General features: G+C 37.4%; 1 protein-coding gene across 1 annotated transcript in view; it reads right to left on the bottom strand.

Annotated features, from left to right (window-relative positions):
- Nucleotides 1-9,865: 9,865 nt before the first annotated feature.
- ctnna1 (catenin (cadherin-associated protein), alpha 1) overlaps nt 9,866-22,574 on the bottom strand; it is a 79,573-nt gene continuing 66,864 nt past the window's right edge. Inside the window, exons 17-18 of the mRNA XM_028458808.1 lie at nt 14,913-15,047; nt 9,866-11,475 (exon numbers count right to left, since the gene is read on the bottom strand). Coding sequence (XP_028314609.1) covers nt 11,185-11,475; nt 14,913-15,047 — 426 coding nt within the window. The 3' untranslated portion in view covers nt 9,866-11,184. The remainder of the gene's footprint in view (nt 11,476-14,912; nt 15,048-22,574) is intronic.

Here is a 22,574-nt window from a genome sequence, read left to right as displayed (position 1 = left end):
CGTCCCCACCACACGGTAGACGAAGGATGGTCATAATTGATTGATGAATTATAATGTACTGAAGGGGATTGGGTGGGAAAAAAGCCACACGCACATTTCAGCACCACATTCGTACGGACAGTTCCAGCTGATGCAGAGGAGAACTTTAGTAGCACAGTTTCAAAGAGGAAATCACGTATTCCTTTCAGGTGAATAAGATTAGCAAGAACATATTTAAATAATTCTCTTTCAACTTCATACACGTCTGCATTTTGATGTAAACCGTGACAAGAAAAGGTGTTTTTTTTTTTTCTTTTTTTTCAGAAAAACCTATCACACGAATGCTTTTATCAAACCCACTAGAAACATTTTCACTCAGTAAAATATTTAAGCTGGATGTGCCGAGCCTGCGCTGCTCCAAAATTCATTGCTAATTCAAACAAAGACTCATCGTTTACTTTGTAGGGAGGAAAATTACTCACTCAATAGAGGAGAAGATTTATTTCTATTAATGTTCTACTTATAACACTGACAATAGCTGATAGCACACAGTGGCTTGTGTGCTGCAAAGTATGAGACCTTGTTTGTGTGTGTGTGTGTGTGTGTGTGTCATCATTCCACTTTATGTGAGAAACTCACCAACATAATATGTAAATGACCTCATAAACTTTTATTTTGTTTAAATATGTTCACAGTGAATTTGAGATGATTGGTTTTAAAATGAAGAACATTATGTAGTAGTACGGCTTATTTCCTGTCAAGAAGGTTTATGTCAGTGGTTCCCACAGTTTTTGGCTCAAGTCCCCCGTTTGTCTTACAGTATTTCTAAACACAAGTACCCCCTTTGTCCAGCTACTACGTTTTGCATAGAAAACTATTTAAAAACACCTATAGAGCATAATGATGGAATGAATGAGTGATAAAACACATTTCATAGAATGTCATTGTGTAAATAAGTGGAAGGAAACAGTTTTTATTGCAGTGGTTCCACATGTTTTTTGGCTCATGACCCCATTTTGATACTGATAAACGCCTGCGACCCCATTTTTTACAGCAATTTAGCAGAACTAGACTCAGATTTCACAAAGTGAAAGAATAGAAATACAGTTGTTTAAGATTGTTTGTTGTTTTAATGAAAAAAAGAACAATAATTTAAAACATTCAAAAATCTATTTTAAATTTTCAGAAAATTCAGGCAACCCAATTTTAACTCCAGGCGACCCCAAGGTTGAAAAACACTGATTTAGTGGTTCCTGAATAGATTATTTACCTTTTTTTTTTTTTTTTTTTTTTTTATCATTTTGGGTCATCTCACACTTAATTAATTAATTTTCTACTCTCTTTCTCTCAAGTACCCCCTGTAGTGCCATCGCGTACCCTAATTTGAGAAACATTGCTATGAGCCAAGTTCAGCCCACGGGAAGATTTTGTTCAGTCAAAATTACAGTAAAAACCAGACATTTTGTAAATGATCATAAGTTGTAGACAAAATATGATACGGTTGCAGTGCTACATTATTGCAGTGATATTTAATTGCAATGATTTTTAAAAACCTGGAAAATTCTTGCAAATTATCCCACAAATTACATTGCAAATTTCAAGAAAATGTGTTGCAAAGCCAAGGAAATTTCACCAACTGCTTAACATTCAAGATTTTGTTTGAATTTGTTACTTTTTTCTTCACAAAAACATAGATTTTTCTGGTCTGGCCCACTTAAGGTCAAACTGGGTCGTATGTGGCCCTTGAACTAAAATGAATTTGACACTCCTGCTATATCACAGCTATGAATCTACCAGCAATGTTTTCCTCTCCCTAACTCCCCTGTGCTGTAAACACTTTTTTAAGTATTAAAACTGTTGAAAGTCAGAGTGAGTTTTACAGTCAAAGTTTCACAAAGTCCTCACAGAAGCACTAACTCCAGTGTTGCACTGCTGTGGCTCTTCAAATGCATGTTGGCTCCCGCTGTGGTCCTCAAAGGAACATGATAAACAGAGACGCTGTTCAGCTAAACGGGGGACAGGCATCGCCTCAAAGGCAGATGCACACATCACTGTACATGTGAAACTAGCACAATGTGTGTGTTTTATCGAGGTCATGCAGATGAACTCTGTGTGTTCTGTGGGACTGTGGCCCTGTTGATGTGCAGGGAAGGACTTTCTCAACTCATTTCACTAGGTCAGAGGAGTTAACGCCAGATTCTCCAGGTACCGTGAATGAAAGTGACTGCATCCACTCAGAGAACACCAGGCACAAAGGAAATGTACTCCCAAACCTTAACTGGATTTTACATTCAATAACAACTTACTGGTTAAAATGGGAGCCTGGCTGGAACTCTATTTTGAATTGTTAATGGTTAAGGGCTCCATCACTGAACTGCTAACAGAGGCAATATCTTTTTGTTTCTTCAAATAAAAACACCCTGAGCGACTCCACGCTGGCTGTTCTACCGGTAGTTTTACACACCTAGTAGCCTTCAGTGTGATGAACAGTCTCATTTAGAGCACTCATGATACAGATTTAGTCATCTTGAAAAGATCCAATTTAACTTGGCTTTGAACAAATGGGATAAAAGTAAGATGGATTTTGTTAACCCGGATATTAGATCAACAGCGTTGCCACGGTTACTTTGAAAAAGTAATCTGACTACTGATTACGGTACTGGTTACACTGATTTATACTGATTAGTCGATTCTAAAAGTAACTAAGTTAGATTACAAGTTACATTATTAGTTACATTCGGCAGCTACTAATAACACCCCAATGCCTCAACGTAAAACTGACAACTGGTTTTGCCTTTACATTAAGTGTATTTTAAACAGTAACGTCAGCAATGTATCTCCTGACAGGTCCTTATTTTATTTTATTTTTATAAAGACAGTCTTTTAGACTTCACCTAACATAAATACTGTTTTTTTTTTTTTTTTTTTTTTAAACAAAAAATGTTAAATAAATAAAGTCTTTTTTGGCCTGACATGGATTGTCTGAGTATATTACACGTTAGTTTTCCTCACGCTGAAAACGTTCATGAGGAAAATAACAAAAATAGTAACTCAGTGATTTAAATAAGTACTTGTAACTTTAATCTGATTACTGGTTCAGAAATAGTAAAACATTATTCATCACTGAAAAAAGTGATCATATTAGAGTAACGCATTACTATGTAGCCTAACTTAAAGCTGCAGTTTGTACAACCATGAGGCGCTCCACGCTCCCCCCTCCCCTCCTGAAAAACTCACCTGTCTTCATGGGAACTCTTACGTACACGCGCACAACTGTGGAACTCTTTGTGACTGTTTTCTGCATAGAGACGAGTAACAAATGTACAGACTTTATCTTGAGTTATTGGAGGGTTTTCTGAGGTTTTAGAGACATGAAAGCACGTATCACTTGCTGCTGCCAGGACAGTGAGCGGCTCACAGTCACAGCCGCTCCTCACACACAAGCAGCCGAGCTGCAGCTGATCCCAGCTGATCAGAGCAGACACACTCCACACTACAAATGAAATGGGTCTGTTCTCTGTCTCCACCTTAGATAATGTTTTTCTTAGTTTTACAAGCTATTTATCCCGTCTGTTATCACTATCTCCCTCTGAACCTGACCTTTTTCTTGGTAAATGGTAAATGGACTTGATTTATATAACGCTTTATCGTTACACTGAAGTAGTCTCAAAGTAAAATGAGGGTTCAGTGTCTTGCCCACGGTCTTGTAACCACTGTGCTTAAAACCACGTTAGAGACTTCAGCTTGGAATTTAAGTCATGGGACTGTCCCTACTCTCAGATCGTGAACTTGCATAGACCAATAGTAACGCTTAAAACAGCTCATGGGATCGCCCTGTTGGTAGAAAGATCTTTGATTGGCTAAGTGTCACGCCCCTGTATTTCTAAAGCTCATTTACAGAGCCAGAAGGAGAATGGATTGACTGTCCACTCAGAACACTTTGGATTACAATATGCAATACAATATGCAATACAATATAATAAGATGATTAAGGATTTTTGACCAAATAACACCCCAAAAAAATTACATATTGCAGCTTTAAGGCGGGCATACACTGTGCAGTTTTTTGGCCCATTGTGATCCAGTTTTTCGTGAGCCAAATGGTGTGTTGTGCATCATGCAGTATTTACTGGGTTACGAGAAGTGATTAACACCTCACGACCAGCTCTCGATCAGCAATTGTATGGTCGCGAGAAAACCTGTTTAATATCGTGGTTGCTCCTCGGAATCAAGACCCCGACGTATGGACGTACAGTGTGAGCAGTCAGATTGAGTCAGAGTGTCTGTCCGTATAGTGTAAGAACACGAATCGTGAGCTGTGGACAGTCGGACAGCAATTAAGTCGCACAATTTGAGTTGGAGCCAAGTACGATTGCAAAAATCACACAGTGTACCGTGTGCCCGCCTTTAGGTAACTGTGAGATTTATGGCCCATTTTGAGCAGATTTTTCACTCGTGTGTCTATTTTTGGTCTCTGCTAAATTGTGTGCTCTGCAGCAATCGTATGGTCGTAAGAAAATCAAACCTGTTTGAAATCCTGGTCTCTCCTCGTGAGGTTATCGCACTGTTGAAGCAGCTCATCTCAAACTCTCACACTGCGCATGCACGACCACCGTAAGACCACTGTCGAATTGACGGATCGTACTTCCCACGTCTGTCCAGCCAGTTCCTGGTCCATCACATTGTTGCCTTTTCCTTTTTAAAGATCTTTTTGCATAAAATCGCGAGTGTCTCTCCACTTCTGGGTTCTTCTTCTTCTTCTGTTTTAATGGCGATGCGTCAGAGTTCTTCGTCTTCTTCTCGCATTTCTGGAAACAAGAGCCTGATGCATTCAGATCGTGTCAGAGTGTCGGTCTGTGTAGTGTGAGAACATGAATCGCATACATTCAGACTCTGCAAATAAGTCGCACAGTGTATGCCCGCCTTACGTTGCTGGCATCTATGGATATTAATCAATAATAACTCACCATTCAATTATTTTAATGATAGCAACAGAAAACTCCCTGTTGGTTTATCTTTTGTTCACTGAACTATGTGATTATTTCTGATTTATTATAAAACCACAAAAGTATATTTCCAAATAATTTAACACCTGTTCACATTTTGTGGCTGTTTTGCTTCTTTTGTTTGCTTTCAGTTCAAATATGTTCATTAAATGTAGGAGTAGATGCACGCGTGTGTGTGTGTGTGTGTGTGTGTGTGTGTGTGTGTGTGTGTGTGTGTGTGTGTGTGTGTGTGTGTGTGATTGACAGGCATATATTGTCCAGGGTGTAACCCTGCTCTCGGATACGCTACATGGGACCTCCATCCTGAGCAGGATCAGTGGATGTAAACAATGGACCAGGTAGGTTAGAGTTATCCACCTGTGACAGGAACAATGGCAGTTTGCTGAAAAATGCACAATAGCAGCAACAACAACAAAAAAAACAACCTAATGCATTAAATACATTCTGATAAGGAAAGTTTTGGTGATCACATCAGCAGCTGGAGCTTTTTTTTTTTTTTTTTTTTGAGCCTCCTGCAGCAGTCTGTGAACAAGAGTTAAAGCAAGCACGTGGTTAATTAGTTAATTCCCATAATCTGGGCCGGGGCTTGTTTCTATTTCATCCTGGTGCCACTGGCAGCACCTCTAAGTCTTTATTAGGAATGCAGACACTGCAGGCACATCCACCAGCGCCCCAAAATAACAGCTCATCCAATATGCATGCTATCAAATAACAGGCTGTTTGCCTGCTTTACATTACGGCAGATGGTTTTCCCACAACATTGCATGTTGCAGTCTCTGACTTTTTTACTCGTCCTGTGTTTTTGGCAACTTGTGCTCATTCAGACAAACAGCTTTCAATCAGAGGCACATTTAAGTCATTTTTAAATTTGTTGCCAAATAATTTACGTTATGGTTTTCTTGTTTAAAACTATAGGAAATGCAGACAAATACAGGATTTTTCCCCAGAAAATGAGTGTGAAGAGATGGGACATGAACTCATTTTAGTTCAATAGGGTTAGGGTTAATACGGACCAGTTCGATCACCAGTGAACAATTTCAACATTAATGTGGCCACGTTTACATTTTCAGTTATAAATTAGACAAAGTATTGAAGGCATCAACAATTTCTAAGCAATAAGTGACAGAATTTAAATGTCCTGTGATTTTTTTATTTCTTTCAACCAATTTGTGTCTAATTTGGGGAGATTTTGTGGAATAATTTGAGGAAAAATTGCAAGATTTTGGAAGTGAACTGAATTATTTGGTCATTCACACAATGATTCATGTTTTCTCTGTCATTTTCTCTTTCTCCAGAGTGCTGAATCGATGCTCTGAAGGGCCAGATTTGGCCCCCAGGCCTCGAGTTTGACACGTGCTTTATGCAGAATGTTCATGGATCTTCCTGTTGGCCAGTCAATGTAAAAAAAAAGTATTCTTAAATAACTGTAATCTTTAAAGCTGTGTATGACTAAAATTTAAAGTCATTTGACCTAAACTGAACTAAAAAAATCAAGAGCGAGAATGGTTGGAATCTGTTTTAGAAATTGTGGTTTGGATCTTACAGTCATAAGTCATGTCTGATGTAAAAATATTGAAATACACTGACATCAGTAAAGAAAACATCAACTACTGTTAAATGTTTGCAGATGCAAACAATCAAATATAATCTCAGCCAGACAAACAACTAAATAAGGCATCATTGTTTTGACTCTTGAGTCTGTTTGCACATTATCCCAAGTTGCTAAAACCTGCAGATGAAACACACTAATTAGCTACTTTTGTTATGTCTTTGCTGAACTTCATCACCATGAAATTGGATACAGTGTTCAGCTACTGTGCCGAGGTTTTTTTGGGGAATAACACATATTTATAGAAGCATCTTTTTCTGGCGTGTTTGCAGACATTTAGAGCTTGGTTTGAGAACGTCTTCCTTCAACCCAACATAAATGGCTTCTTAATGGAAGCCAAGTCATCATGGATGCTGTTAAAAACACCAAAGTGCTTCTGGCAATGAGATCAAAAGGTGCAGAAGTAATAAGAAAAAAAAAAAAAAAAAAAACTTCTTTATTTGTTCTTTCAAACCTTTGATGCGACTCTTGCCTTTGACGCACACACAAAGCACTGGCCCAGTTTGTGAGGTCATCCAAGTTCTTCCAAAACATTGCACACTAATGCGTTTTCTGCAGCTATACACCGCTTTCATGGTGAAAATCCTTCAAACTAACTCATCTCTCAAGCACATGTGATCCTGTGACCCATATTTCTAAAAAAAAAAAAAAAGATTTCCTCAGCTTTTCGTTGATGTTTAGCCTTAATGTCAACAGCAACGTTTATTTACTCATCAAACAAACAATTTTTTTCATAGTTTTTATGTACAACTCTTTTTGTACGAGACAAATATCAGCCAAACACCAGTAAGAATTTTATTGGCTGGTTCTTGTAGACGAAAACATTTGTTTAGTTCGAAGAATAAAACTGAACAAACAAGAGCAGTCAGGGAGAGCAAAACCTCCGAGAGCACCAAATAACCCTCTTTGCCAGATATTGACAGTTATCCCGATCGTTCACACTTTAAAGACAATCACTATTAATCAGTAACTTCAAATGTATGGGCAGTGGCACCCCCATTTTTTTTTGTTGAAAACTCGTGATAAAGAGATGCGAGAGAGAGAGGTAAGTCACGCGAGATGATCTGAGTCACGAACACTCTGTGAAATTCAACATGACGACCCGCTGCCTTGACTAGTTTACCAACTCTGTATAACTTGCACATATTAACGCTTATTACCATTAAATCCACGCCACCAAACGAGAGCCGACCACACACCCATTCACCATCCAGAGTGGAGGACCTCAAAAAGTTCATCGACTGATATTACGCCCAGTTAGCGTAGGCTCATTTGTAATTTTGTGTATTTTTTTTTTTTGGTAAAAGCAAAACCTCAATTGATTTTTGAAAGATGTCAAGCTTTAAAGAAAAAATTAGGGTGCCATTTTATTTCCACATTCGAAAGGCTTGAAATCCAAGATGGCGTCCAAAATGGCCCCCATTTAGCAATAATTCAATATCTTTGCTTGTACACATGATGTATTTACAAACAAAATATCTAAACATAGGTTATGTGACACAAGGAAACCAAGAACATCATCAAATTTAGGCTAAAGATATGATTTACCTGAAACACTTCAAGATGGCATCCAAACTGGGAACAATTTACACTAAATTCTACTTATTGCAACACTGTAATCCACACGATGGTATTGGAAGTAAATGTATAAGCTACATATCTATTTGATCAAAGCAATGTATTGACCACGCTGTGTACATTTTATGAACAAGTCAATAAGCAAACCTGTATAACTAGTGGAACCAGGTTAGTTATTCTACGGAGATTATGCAAAAAGTCACAGAGAACAGGTGCAGTTTTATCAATGGACTTCTAGTGTGTTCACACTCATTTATCTCTGGTTGGCTTTTTTTCCCACACTTCACCAGACTGGCTTGATTACATAACACAGTAAGCACAATATGCACAACTATAACATCACATCTTACTCTCACTTGAAATCAGTCAACTCTTCCCCATCCCTTCAATGTCCTACCCTGACTCCCTCTTCCCTGCCCCCTTACCCAGGTGAAACACTGCTCTCTCTTTTTATATTCTCCCTTTAATAGTGTTTCTTACCCTTCCTTAGGGAGTAGTGGTGATGGTCACAATTATGCAATAAAATAAATCAATTTATTTAATTGCAATAACCAAACATGCATTGCTGTCTTAAAAAAAGAATGCACTACTTGTAGTGTTGACCTTCAACAGCATATGCAGACAAACAAAAAAGAAAAAAGAAAAATTGTGATAAAACATTCAAAAGTGATGTTAAGTTACTGCGACATGTTAAGCTCATGTGCATCTTATTAAAGGTAAAAGTTGGCATCACCAAAAAAGTTGAGAATGCTCTTGTTTTTTGGGGAATATAATGTATATCTACAAAGTGAGAATGATAAACATGTTGGAGAATAAATTAACCCTCCCATCATCCTCAAATATTACTAACACATTTTAACCTTGGGGTTAATCTGACCCCAGGGATATTTACCACCAGAAAATGATTTTCACAAGTGTGTTGTTCAAATTTTTGTGTCAGGCACTTTATTTGTTGAATACATAACCTCTTGATAATGACTTTTATATATTCCTCTGTTGCCTTGACAATGAAAAACTTATTCAACTTATTTCTACCTCATTTTTTGTAACACATTTAGGTTTATTCACTATAAAGTGCTCCTCTACAACATCACTTTCACTGTGAAAGAGCTGTTCCAACATGAGGATATCCCCTCCATGTCATTTATCATGTCATATTCTGCACCAGCAGGTGTGGGAATGTAAGGTCAAACATGGGTCACAAGACAAGTTTTACACAGCTAAAACAGCTCGGCGTCAAATTGACCAAAGAGGAACACCAATGCATACAATATGCGTTGGAAAAAACATTTTCATTATTATTTTATGCTTAATGAATTGTACCCTCCAAATTTGGAGAAGTGATGAAATATGAAGCTGAAAAGAGTCAACTATTGTTCTTTGAACGATTAATTGAATGGGGTCAAATTGACCCCCAAGGATAATAGGGGAGTTAAGGTAGAAATGTGTGTTCTCAAACAGTAGATACATGTCCAGAGGGCTCTGAGGACACGTTTGATGTTAAAAGTTCCACTTCAATGTGTTTGTCTGCTTTTAGCATTAAATACAGCAGTCATGTTTCACTGTGGAGGTTGAGAATGTGTCTGAATCATGTTTGTATAGTCATTTGATTGTGGACACATGTATGCATTGACTGAAGAGGAGATAAACAGATTCAGAATGCTAGTAAAAAAAAAACAAAAAACATATCTAATCATTTTTAATTGTTTATTAAGATATAAAGCAAGCCAATTATAGGAAAGGTGTGGAGTAAGAAATGGTCATCCATCTCAAAAGTAAATCAAATAATACACAGCAAATAATATTCAGTGAGCAAACACAAAAAAAAAAAAAAAAAAAAAAAAAAAAACAAACAAACCATCTGCTTCTACCATGAACAAAAAACTGAACAACCTGCGGTCCATCCATTAACAGTTCACCTTCCAGCTCATTCCAGCACTGAAAGAAAACTTTCAGATATAAACACTTTTTCCCACTTATAGCTCTCTAATATCACACATACTTTCTGAAACTTTAACTCGTTTGCGCTCCCGGAAATCTTAGTGTTCAACCTTAGAAATGAGTAAAATTCAAGGCAGTGAATTATTCCTCCTTTGCCAAAATTCGAGCTGTAAAGAGAAAACATATTCATCCCTCCATTTGGCCACATTCAGAAAGTGGAGGTGTTTGGTCTCATTGATGCACACTGAGGCCTATTGGCGGTACCGACAGTTTTGTCATTCCTAAGCCTGCTGAGTTCTGTCAGACGCACACACGGAGCGTGTGGGAGAAAGGTGTCGGAGCTAATCTGCCAAGTCGGCCTGAACTAAATAAAAAAGGAATGAGAACACGTCATCTTTGTTTCATCAACATAAAGAACTTAAAAATACATTTCAGATGGTAAAACTAAAATGAAATAATTTGAAGTTGTTTAAGCATCAATACAAACACAATGAATGTGCATTTATGGTGTCAAATATGTATGTTGTATAAATGTAGACAGGCTTTATTGCATGTTGAAAGTTTTAACAGGTTAAAAATGATCAATGTTTATTGTGGTTTACTTCTGAAGCTAAAAAAGCAAATTAAAGTTTGCATAGTTGACATTTTAGTACAAAAGTTATTTTGCTTCTATCAATCAATATAGAGGAAACACCAGAGAACCAAGTTTCACTGTAAAGCTGGTTAAAACACAAAAGAAGAAGCCACAGCCTTCAGGAATTAGTCAGCATCATATTAAAAACACTCTATTACCTCCCATAGGTATGAAGGAAAAGTCAGACGTGTGGAAATCAAATAGATCTTTGTCCAGTTGATTTCCCACTGACATACATTTTCCCAAGAGGAAACGTCTAATAGAGCAAACCTGACCTTATCCAGCAGAATAAAGGCAGTGTGGGAATATAGTCGGTCAGAAACACCATGTATGAAAAGCTAGAGAAAACAAACACATTTTCTGATTAATATTATAAAATAAACTCATTGGTCGTGTGTGTGTGTGTGTGTGTGTGTGTGTGTGTGTGTGTGTGTGTTCTAGATGCTATCCATGGCTTTGAACTCGCTCAGAGCCTGCACAGGGTTGACGTGCTTCTTTTGAGACGACCTCTTCACTCTGTTGGTCTGCCCGTCATCCTGCTTCTCTCTCTTCACCAGAGGCTTCTTCTCAGGGGCCTTCATCCTCCAGGAGATCGCTGGCATGTTCAGCGCCTCCATGTTTTTGCTCTTCAGGTACTTAGTGGATGCAACGTAGGAAGCCTTGACGGTGGACACCACCGTGTTCATCAGGTTCTTGGCTGCTTGAATGAGGGACATGGCACTGTCCAGCTGTTGGTATGAAGGAGACGATTAGAAAATAGAAAAGAAAAGATCTTTTTAAGGCCTGCTTGGACATAAACAGAGTGTTCGAAGAGCTACAGAGCTTGTATACACAAATTTTAACAACCCTTTCAGGAACATATGCATCACATTTTTCTGACAGTGTAAAAAGGTCACAGTGATTTATTCTCCACGCTGTAATGAGCTCAGAGACAGTGTTGACAACTGAGTTCAAGTTTGGGTAAAAGGCTGCTTTTAGCCCCACAGAGTGCCAGTAGGGATTCGCTACCACATGTTTTTAGGGAGTTGGTTTTTAACTACACAGTCTTTATTGACCCTTTATGTTGATTCAACTTAAAGCAGGATAATTCAAAGATCGTCAAATGTGGATTTAAAAACCAGTTAATTAAGTTACTGTTATCAGACTGTGAAGTCAAAATAGTCAACACTTTAGTTGAAGTCTTATACATAAAGGCTGACATTACGCTGGCATTATTATGACATGACACCTGTCATTAGCATTGATAAGGTGTAATGAAGGCTGTCATCAAGTGTTGATCGTTACCCTAACCCAGGGGTCTGCAACCTTTACTCTAAAGGGAACCATTTAACCTCATCTCACCTGAATTAAAGTCCCCCGAAACACAATTAGGGGAAAAAAAATGTAACATCAATTACATAGGATTAGGGTACATTTTTTCCAGTGTCTATTGCAGACGTGCAACTGGCGGCCCCCAAAGTAAACACACAAAAATACACAAAATGACAGTAAAATACACGCACACAAAAAAGACTAAAATAATTAAAATCACTCAAAACACACAAAAACCATTAGGAACCCTGTTCATTACACCTTATTCATGCTAAGGACAGATAAAGAGAGTGATGTCAGCCTTCTGTATAAAACTTCAAGTAAAGTTTTACCCAAACATCTCATATGATCCGAGCTTCTTAACCCAGAGAACTGCACTGGTTCCCTTTAGCAGATGATCCTGACCATATTTACATGTTTACACTCATCAACAGTCAACAGGGCTCCCTAATAAAGTGTATATACAACCATATCACCATAGACGACAACAATAAACAAAAAATGAGACTTTTACAGCATTAAACCACCAAGTCTGGACTGTTTTGAGTAAAGCACTAGAACTATTATTAACTACTGGTTACAAACATCCAATAATGTTGTGTATTTACAATATGGTGGATTCAAGTAAATCAAACTTTATGGTTTTAGAAAGCAGCAGCTGAACGTTATTGATTAAGTCATAACCACGAAGAGAGAAATGTGATGTGTGCTGTGGATTTTTCCTCTGAAATAATACGCTACTGCTTAGAAAGATCATCTTAACCACACTTCAACGCCTGAGAGTCTGTGTGCGTCAAACAGAGGTGACAAGTAACAAAGTACAAATACTGTACTTAAGTAGTTTTTTCTGGTATCTCAGTATTTTTTGGCAACTTTTTACTTTTACTCCTTACTTTTTTGAACAAATCTATACTTTCTACTCCTTACATTTTATAAATGAGCTCGTTACTTTTAGGAACTTCAAGAATGACGTCACAACGTCTTGAAACATTGTATTTACAAATTGTATCTATAATGGGTGCTAAATTATCCAGGTGTTCATAAAGGGTAACAGATTAATTTATTTCCATGTACTAGTTTTCTACAAGTTCTTAAAAATGTTAAACTCAAAGCTAGGGTTGGGAACCGAGAACTGGTTCTGGAATCGTTACGAAGATGTTTGCATTTTGATTTGTTTTTTCCGATTCCTAAATGCTTACACTCGTTTGTTTCCGCATCTTGCTCTGTTTGTTCAGGCAGGGCTTGTATGAGGTGCGTTCAGACCGCGACTGGAGTGGCTGCAGTGTGTGTGTGTGTGTGTGTGTGCACGTGTGCGTGTGCGCGCACGCGAGAAAGAGAACGCTTATCACTTATTCTCCGGCCATATCATAGACAGCGCTGCTTCTACGGTTTAAATAATCAACCTAGGGAGTTACTAAAGGATGAGTTCATCCAGAATGTAGCCTTATTCCAGAAGTTATCCGTTTTAAATTCAACACGCTACATGAGAAGTGTAGACAGTCCTTTGCTGCTGCTGTCTGTTTTTTAATTGATACGTGCACTCCATACAACTATTACCCATTTATATAAAACATATACATTATCTACAGTCATATACAACTTACGTATGTATGTAAAGAAACAAATACTTGGGATACTTTACTTTAATCAAAAGATTTAAGGATTCAAAAATGTCCAATGTTTCCACTGCTCTTTTGTCTTATACTCTATGTAAAAAGGTCTTGTATGAGTCTATTTTCTTTTTAAAGTGGTGCCATTTTTGTGGCTTTAGACTCCAATTACATTTATGCATATAATATCTTCCCTACAATATAAACAAGTTCAAAATATAACTATTTTTCATAGTTTCTGTTTTCACTGTATCCAGAATAATAATAATCTTCCTCAACAACAACTGTTGATTGATTTGTCACATGACTGTGCCAGGGTTTGGGTTTGTTTTATTTTGTTTCACATCTACCTGGTCTGTAGCTCTTCGTTTTTTAGACTGCTGCCAACTTGTAGTTTTATTTCAGCAAGTTTCATTTTTACACTTACAGTTGTGGACCTTTGTAATTGAATACCCTAGTTACAGTTCAGCAACCAAATTAAACTGCATCAACTAAGTGAATTAATAAAAATGGCCTGTGTAAAGATTTTTTTCAAATGACAATTCTCCTGTGAAATCTATGACCTGCACAACTCAAAGAATCAGAATCGAGAATTGTTTAGAACAGGAATTGAAATTGAGAATCGGAATCGTTAAAATCCATACGATGCTCAAAGCACTCTGGGTTTTATTGAGCATTTGCACTTTTTTCCCCTTGACACATTTTTATTTATTATGAATGCTAAATTCTTGTTTCCGCGTACCAGTATTTTACAAGTTCTTAAAAAAAATAAAAGTTATAGAATTTTCTAGTTTAAAAACACTGTCTTATTGAAAAAAACATTTGTTTTACTTTTTTTTTTTTTTTAACTTAAGTACATTTAGTAGAAGGTACTTTTTACTGAAATAAGGGAGCACACTTCAATACTTTTACCAGGTATCTATACTTTTAATAGAGTATTGAAGACTAGTACTTTTGCCACCTCTGGCGTCAAAATGATATTATTGCAACAATTTTGTGTTTGTTTTACCTCCTTTATTTACAACAATTGTTACCCAGGGACTAAACTGTCAGCTATTTAAACATGTTTAAGAACTGTTTTTGCATAGCATTCTTTGCTTAGAGCTCTTTATATGTATAGGGTGTAAACGAAGGAAAGATTCAAATGAAACAAACGTTAAGGAAACTGAACACGGCTGATATGAAATTTCCTTTAGCAAAGGGTCATTTAGAAATAACATGCACTGGTGAGTGAATTAACTTACCCCAGACACGACCAGCTCTCCTCCCAGGTTCTGGACCTCTGCTTTGACTTTGCTGCAGATGTTAAGCTGGTGGCAGTAGAGGGCGATACGCTGCAGGTACGCCAGCAGGTCATTTTTGCAGGTTGAGTCGGGACACTATGCCAAAGAGAATTCACAGTGGTGCATCAGGATTCAAATAACTCATGGTTGAATAGTTACATGAGCTTAGGAGATCCTAAAAACTCCAATGCCATTAAAAAAAATGAAGGGGAAAAACAAAAAAAGTGACTCTTGTGCCTCCAAACTGGATTTTGTTTTGCAGACAGTAAGTAACAGGGTCTGTTTTGGGTCAGTGAGTATATGCTGCTCTTGAGAATCTGTCGGTCCTCAGTGAGCGAAGAGTCATGTTTTACTCATTTGAGTGCAGATGGAAAGTAGCGTGAGGATGGTGAACCGTCTGTACAATGTAAATAAGCAACACAAACTACTTTACAATGAAAAGAACCCAATACTTTTTGTAATTTGTCTCATTAAGAATGAATGTTATGCCACATGTACGCCATTATAAGAGCCAACAGAAATATGTCTGTAAAAGCATTCACAGTACAATAATAAACCTCAGTCTAATAACTCCCACTTAACATTATAAATCCCAACTGTACAAGCCAGAATAAAAGCATGAGCAGGATAGCTGTTGCATTACGACCCAATGGGAAGGTGCTAAGAAGAGTCACTTGCTGACACAACTCAATCAGGATATTTATGCTTGTCTGCAGGGGCGGCGATCTCACACTTTATCAAGATCAGACAGAAACAGTGTGACAGGCAACGCAGGAACTCGCACCAGGGATGAGCCTTAAGGCCACAATGACAAACACAAGCCCCCACTTGTTAAATCGCTAAACCGTCTTTAGTAAGGTTAGGTATGATCCAAGTTGCAAAGGAATGCAAATCCAGCTCTGAAGCAAAGAGTTGTCAATCAAGCACAAGGTGCTTCAAAAGCAAAGTTTTTTTTTTTTAGAGACAGAAAGACTTGATAGAAGGTGGAGACAGAGGCAGTACTTTAAGATGAAATGCTTTCAAATTCTGTACTTCAGCCATTAATGATCTGTTATCCACAGACTAAAAGGAATTCACTATTAGTCCAACAAAAGAATTTAAGAAGAGACCCTTAGTGTGAATATGTAGAATACCAACTCATGATGGGAAAACCTTCAAACTGGGTTCTAAAAGTCATCTCCCATGATAAAGAATCCAAAAATCTGTGCTAACCAATCATCAAAAAAGGAAAAAATACATTTTAATATCTGTTCTCACAAGGCTTACAATGCAGAAAAAACAAAATACTAACATAATAAAGACATTAAAATTCATCAAGCTGACAATTAGGAGTGTGACAATAACTCGATACGGCGATATATCACGTTTTTTTTTTGTTTTTTTTTATCGATATGCTCGCACTAAGTATCGATTTATGTGCAGGTAGGTCTTCACATAAATGTTGTCACTGTTTGTTGAAGGAACCAATATATTGTTTACTGGAATATTACACTATAATGGTGTCACTGGTAAGAAAGACCCTATTTTTTGTTTACAGATAGCACTATTGGAGATATTTATTAGTTTACATTGGTGTGTTGACACCTATTTACAGAAATGTTGCACTAAAATAGTGTCACTGTTCATAGGACACTTTTTGAATTTATTGTCTTTAAGAGATATTAAATAAAAATAGTATTTATTCACATAATCTGTTTTTTTCTTGTTATGTCATAGATTATCATATATTGATTTCTGACCTATATATCGATAATCGCAGTATTGTAGCGCGTATCGTATCGTGAGGTACCCAGAGGTTCCCACCACTACTGACAATACCAAATGAATCACAATAAAACAGTTTAAAGAGACAACTTGTCTAGAGGTTTTTTTTTTTTAGCATTTAGCAGCGACAACTTTGTTGAAAAAAATCATTTTGTCAATTACACTCTCCATTAAAAAAAACTACAAAAAAAAAAATCCAAATGCTTCCTTTAAGTCTCGTGCCAGCACATTAATGGTAAATTACCTGGTAACCATCTTTGCCGCTCATCAATTGAATAATTTAAACACTTCGTTAATAACTTAAAACAACTGGAAATGCATGATTCATCTATTTTCTGTTGTTTTGTTTACAGTCACCACATCTTCTACATAAATAATCATCACCTAATGGACGTCAAAGTGGAACTTTCATTGTCTGTTTGCTTTAGATCTGCCTCGTAGGGTTCCTTTTGAGCAAAACCTTTTAACTTCAAACCCCTTAAACTGCAACTTGCTCACCATGTTTTGCCACAATCAGGGAACAATTATCCTCCTTTATTGTAAAAAAAAAAAAAAAAAAAAAAAAAAAAAGTGAATTAACATTCTCTAGTGGTAATATTCTCCATTAAATATGCATTTACAACCACCAGGCTGGTAAGCGCACACAGCAATGCTGTGTATTACAGTTATATTTTTTAATGAAAAATAAAACATCATTAATTTCAATGATAATGATTATAGAAATTGTGTAAACACTTGCTCGTTACATACTGCATTAATAGGCCGTACACCAGTCTGTTCCTTGTGTGTCTTTTATTAATAAATTATCAACAGTGAAAACAGAGTCCTGTTTGTTTGGTGGGAGGGGCTAAAGTGGCTCTTTAAAGTTGCCAAACCCCTGGTATTGGACAATAGAAAACAAGAGATTCAGGGAGATTGGTAAGTGTCAAAACAGTAAAAATGTGTTGCACAAAATATATTTCCATGATAAATTAGTCTATTAAGATAATTTATGATAAAAATGTAAAATTTTAAAAATCAATTTATAAAAATTTAAATTGTTTTGAAAAAAAAAACTCTGACACCAACATCTTTGCCCAGCCCCCGATTAAATGAACGCACATAGCACTTTAGAGAGAGCAATGAGCACTTAACTCTGATCACAGCACTTATGTAGGCCTATTGTTTAATGCTCTGTTCTGTCTTCATTTTTGTCAGTTTGATTTTTCCTCTATGCTGCAATTATGCCATTGAATTGCCCCTTGGGGATAAATACAGTTTTATTCAATTGAATGAAATATACTGTATACCTATGTTTTGAAGAAATAATATTTTATTTTTCCAAAGATGAACACAGCCAGGCATGCATGTATTGATACATCTGTGCACTTTTACACACAGTGTGGATTAGAGGGATGTGTATATGCTATGGCAAAAAATAAAATCTAAAAAAAATTATATATATATTTTAGAAAAGTAAAACGTCACAACTTCCTGCAACTCTTATTTAAATGTGACAAAATCCAACACTCGTTTTCTCAGATACTCAATGAAAATGTTACTTTAAATATTACTATCACAGCCATATGATGCAGTGTAGTAAAAGGAAAGGATGGGTTGAGAGAAAATAGATGTGTTTAAAAAAAGAAAAAGGTTGCATGGGGAAATGGAGAGACAGTGAACCAGAGGCAATGATGATCACACAAGAGGACTAATACCTGGCTGTTAGAGCAGAGAAAATGGGCAAAAGATGGAGGTTAAAGAGAATGGGTAGGAAGGAGTGAAAAATAAGTCGGTGGAAAAATGGGTTGAAGAGTGAGTCAGATGGAAAAATTACAAGGGGGGGGGGGTAACTAAGTGGGAGAAGTAGAAGGGAAGAAAGAGATGCAGACAAGAAGAGCCAACTGTGGAAGAGATTACCAAGTTGGGATGTGTGGACTGGACACATGTGCCCACGTGCAATAGCAGAAACCTGCGATGAGACTGAATGCAGCAGCCATGCTAATGAGGACTCAGGGAAGTATTGAGACGGCTGAGAGCAGTGCACTGTGAAAGCATCACTTGTGCTCATACTCAGCTCAGCTGCTGGCTTCACTCAGCAGTCAGGAAACTCTGCGAGGCAGCACAGACTCTCACACACATGAATACATAAACTGCGCAGGGAAAAGACAAAAACACCTGGGATTGTGTTGGTAATGAAAACAGAAGCCCCATGTGTGATTAACATGAGAAGCAGGCTCTGTGTGAGGAGGACACTTTGAAGCCAAAAAAAATGTCCCTTACCATCTACCCTGATTAATGCATCTCATCCCAGGTGACTTAAATATAAAGTCAACTCGTATTCTACAGAATCATTTATAAAACTACATAAAAAAGCTTTCAATTTGCAACATAATTTGCCTTCAGCTGCCCATCAGCTAAATGGTCAAGATCAAACTCTGACCCCACTATTTACACAACTCATTTCCATTTCAAAAACAAAGTCTGCTCGTGCGTGAAGAGATCGAGTGACTTCAAATATTAAAGCACAAGAAAGCATTTTTTTGTGTCTTGATTGCTGCTGAAGAATGTTGGTCCTAAGTCATCCCTTGCTTCTTGCGTTTTGCCTGAAGCTGTGAACTCAGTTACTGACTGGGACAGTTAACCTTGCATGGTCAGCTACCATTGAGAGATAGCAAATCAGGAAGGAGAGAAGTGTGACTTAATCACAGGACTCTGGACATTTTTTTCAAGGCAAACTCATAAAAAAATGTGAGTCACCATCTTTCAAATAGGAGCCAGTCGCACAAGCAGAAATGTCTCTGATTTTTCTTCAGTTGTTCTTGACTCACAATTCCTCACAGCTGGTACAAACAAAAACACCAGCTTTTTAAATGTTCCTTATTGACGAAGAACTCTCAAGAAAAAGGTAAATCCACCTTTACACCTTTGCATTTCATTTAAGCTGTTTCTTTGGTGAATTAGTCACAACACTTGCATTAGTAGAAGAGACACGAGGAATGACATAGCATGAATGCACATTGTGTTGAGTAACTATCAGGAGGATAACTGATCATCAGTATGGTCAGGTCTCATCATTGCTAATGCAATGCACTTCCTGCGAGTTCCATTATTCAGAGCAGGGACAGAGGGACAGCCACAGTGCTGCTAGCAGTGAGCCCTGACCTTTCTCCATGCATCACCCAGAGAAAATGCCAGTTCCCAATATTTACAAGCAGGGCAGCGTTCCAATATGTCGCTGTTTGCGAGGACCAAGAGGCAGGGAAACCAGAATGTGTTATATGTTATGCTTCTTCATGAATTCATTGTACAGTGGGTACGGAAAGTGTTCAGACCCCTTTAAATTTTTCACTTTGTTTCATTGCAGCCATTTGCTGAAATCAAAAAGGTTCATTTGATTTCTCATTAATGTAGACTCAGCACCCCATCTTTATTATAAATTAGAAATGTATTAAATTTTGCAAATGTATTAAAAAAAGAAAAACTGAAAAAAGTATTCAGACCCTTTCCTCTGACATTCATATTTAACTAATATGCTGTCCATTTCTTCTGATCCTCCTTGAGATGGTTCTGCTCCTTCATTGGAGTCAAGATGTGTTTAATTAAGCTGAATGGACTTGATTAGGAAAGGTACACACCTGTCTACATAAGACCTTACAGCTCACAGTGCACGTCAGAGCAAATGAGAATCATGAGATCGAAGGAACTGCCCAAGGATCTCAGAGACAGAATTGTGGCAAGGAAAAGATCTGGCCAAGGTTACAAAAGAATTTCTGCAGCACTCAAGGTTCCTAAGAGCACAGTTGCCTCCATAATCCTTAAATGGAAGAAGTTTGGGCGACCAGAACTCTTCCTAGAACTGGCCGTCGAGCCAAACTGAGCAATTGTGGGAGAAGAGCCTTGGTGAGAAAGGTAAAAAAGATCGCTATGGCTGATCTCCAGAGATGCAGTAGGGAGATGGGAGAAAGTTCCACAAAGTCAACTATCACTCAACTATCAAACCAGGCACTGCTCATCACATGCCCAATACAATCCCAACAGTGAAACATGGTGGTGGCAGCATCATGCAATGGGGGTGTTTTTCAGCTGCAGGGACAGGACGAATAGTTGCAACTGAAGAAAAGATGAATGTGGCCAAGTACAGAGATATCCTGGAAGAAAACCTCTTCCAGAGTGCTCAGGACCTCAGACTCGGCCAAAGATTCACCTTCAAACAAGACAATGACCCTAAGCACACAGCTAAAATGACAAAGGAGTGGCTTCAGAACAACTCTGACCATTCTTGACTGGCTCAGCCAGAGCCCTGATCTAAACCCAACTGAGCATCTCTGGAGAGACCAGAAAATGGCTGTCCACCAACGTTCACCATCCAACCTGACAGAACTGGAGAGGATCTGCAAGGAAGAAGGCAGAGGATCCCCAAATCCAGGTGTGAAAAACTTGTTGCATCATTCCCAAGAAAACTCATGGCTGTACTAGCTCAAAAGGGTGCTTCTACTAAATACTGAGCAAAGGGTCTGAATACTTATGACCATGTGATATTTCATTTCAGTTTCTCTTTTTTAATAAATTTGCATACATTTCTGTTTTTTCTGTCAAGATAGGGTGCTGAGTGTACATTGAGAAATAAAATAACATTTTGGCTGCAATGAAACAGAGTAAAACATTTAAAGGGATCTGAATACTTTCCGTACCCACCCACTGTATGTCAGATAGTTACACCTAGTTTAAAATCTAAGAAAAAAACTGTTTATGCTCATAAAATTAATCTCTCCATCTCTACTTGGTGCCTGTCTTCTGTTATTAAGCATCATCCATTTAATTGTTTATTTCATACGTTTATCCACCCTATATTGAGGAAGCCTTATAGATATTACAAATAGAATATGACAGAATGGTACAATGGGTATCATAGTGGGGAATGTACAATTGTGAATATGCGCTTTCACCCAATCTATTGCCAAAGAGCATGACAGGTTGACAGCCTAATTTGTTTTTTCTGCAGCAGCCTTCACATAGTCTCAAATACACACAATGCCTGCATTTATATGTACTTGAACCTGGTTTTGTGGAAATTTAACTTGCATACAGGCACATACAGCACATCTAGACAAATAGTTTATTTTTCTTTTTTCTAATGATACATTCATTCTTTAACTAATAACTACTACTGTTGAATAAAATAAAATTAAAAGCGCTTATTCACTGCTCTTGTAGATTAAAAAACGAACATAAAGTAACATTGACCGTTTTAAAATATATGTTGGATGGCATGCGGAAAAGCAATGTGGATAAATAGAGTAAAAAAGGAGAATTAAGGAGGGAGGAGATGTGAAAAATGTGACTTTTCTTTGCATTGAGTAAAATGTAACAAAAATTTGACATTACTAGAAAAGAGAAAATGGTTTCAAAAGCTTAGAGGGTTAATATATGACAAAGATATTAGATTTATCACTGAATGATCTGATTAACATAAATAATCTGCACAACACGTTCTTCTCACTTCGTTGTCCTGGAGAAGATTCTTTGAACGATTTAGGGCTGAAAATAAAACTGCCATAGTCTACTTTTGTCTGTCATATTTTATTTAATATCAAGCCGTAACGGTGTGATCTTCTCACAGTGCATATTAAAAGTGCTTCATGTGTAAATGGGATCAAATAAATCCTGGTAGCACTTGGGACTATTAATGTGAAACTGAAGGCAGACAGAAATTCTGGGTAGGACAAAAAGAAAACAACCAGGGGACAAACCAAAAGAGGAAAAAGAAGAGTTGAGGTAACCACAGGGAACAATTAAAAAAGCCCTTATTCATTTTTAATGTTGGTTCTGCACCTGTCACTCAGACATTATGCTATTGTAGTTGTAAGGGAAATTAAC

This window comes from Gouania willdenowi, chromosome 10, assembly GCF_900634775.1.
Source record: "Gouania willdenowi chromosome 10, fGouWil2.1, whole genome shotgun sequence".
Taxonomy (NCBI): domain Eukaryota; kingdom Metazoa; phylum Chordata; class Actinopteri; order Blenniiformes; family Gobiesocidae; genus Gouania; species Gouania willdenowi.
This window is presented reverse-complemented; position numbering and strand designations above follow the sequence as displayed.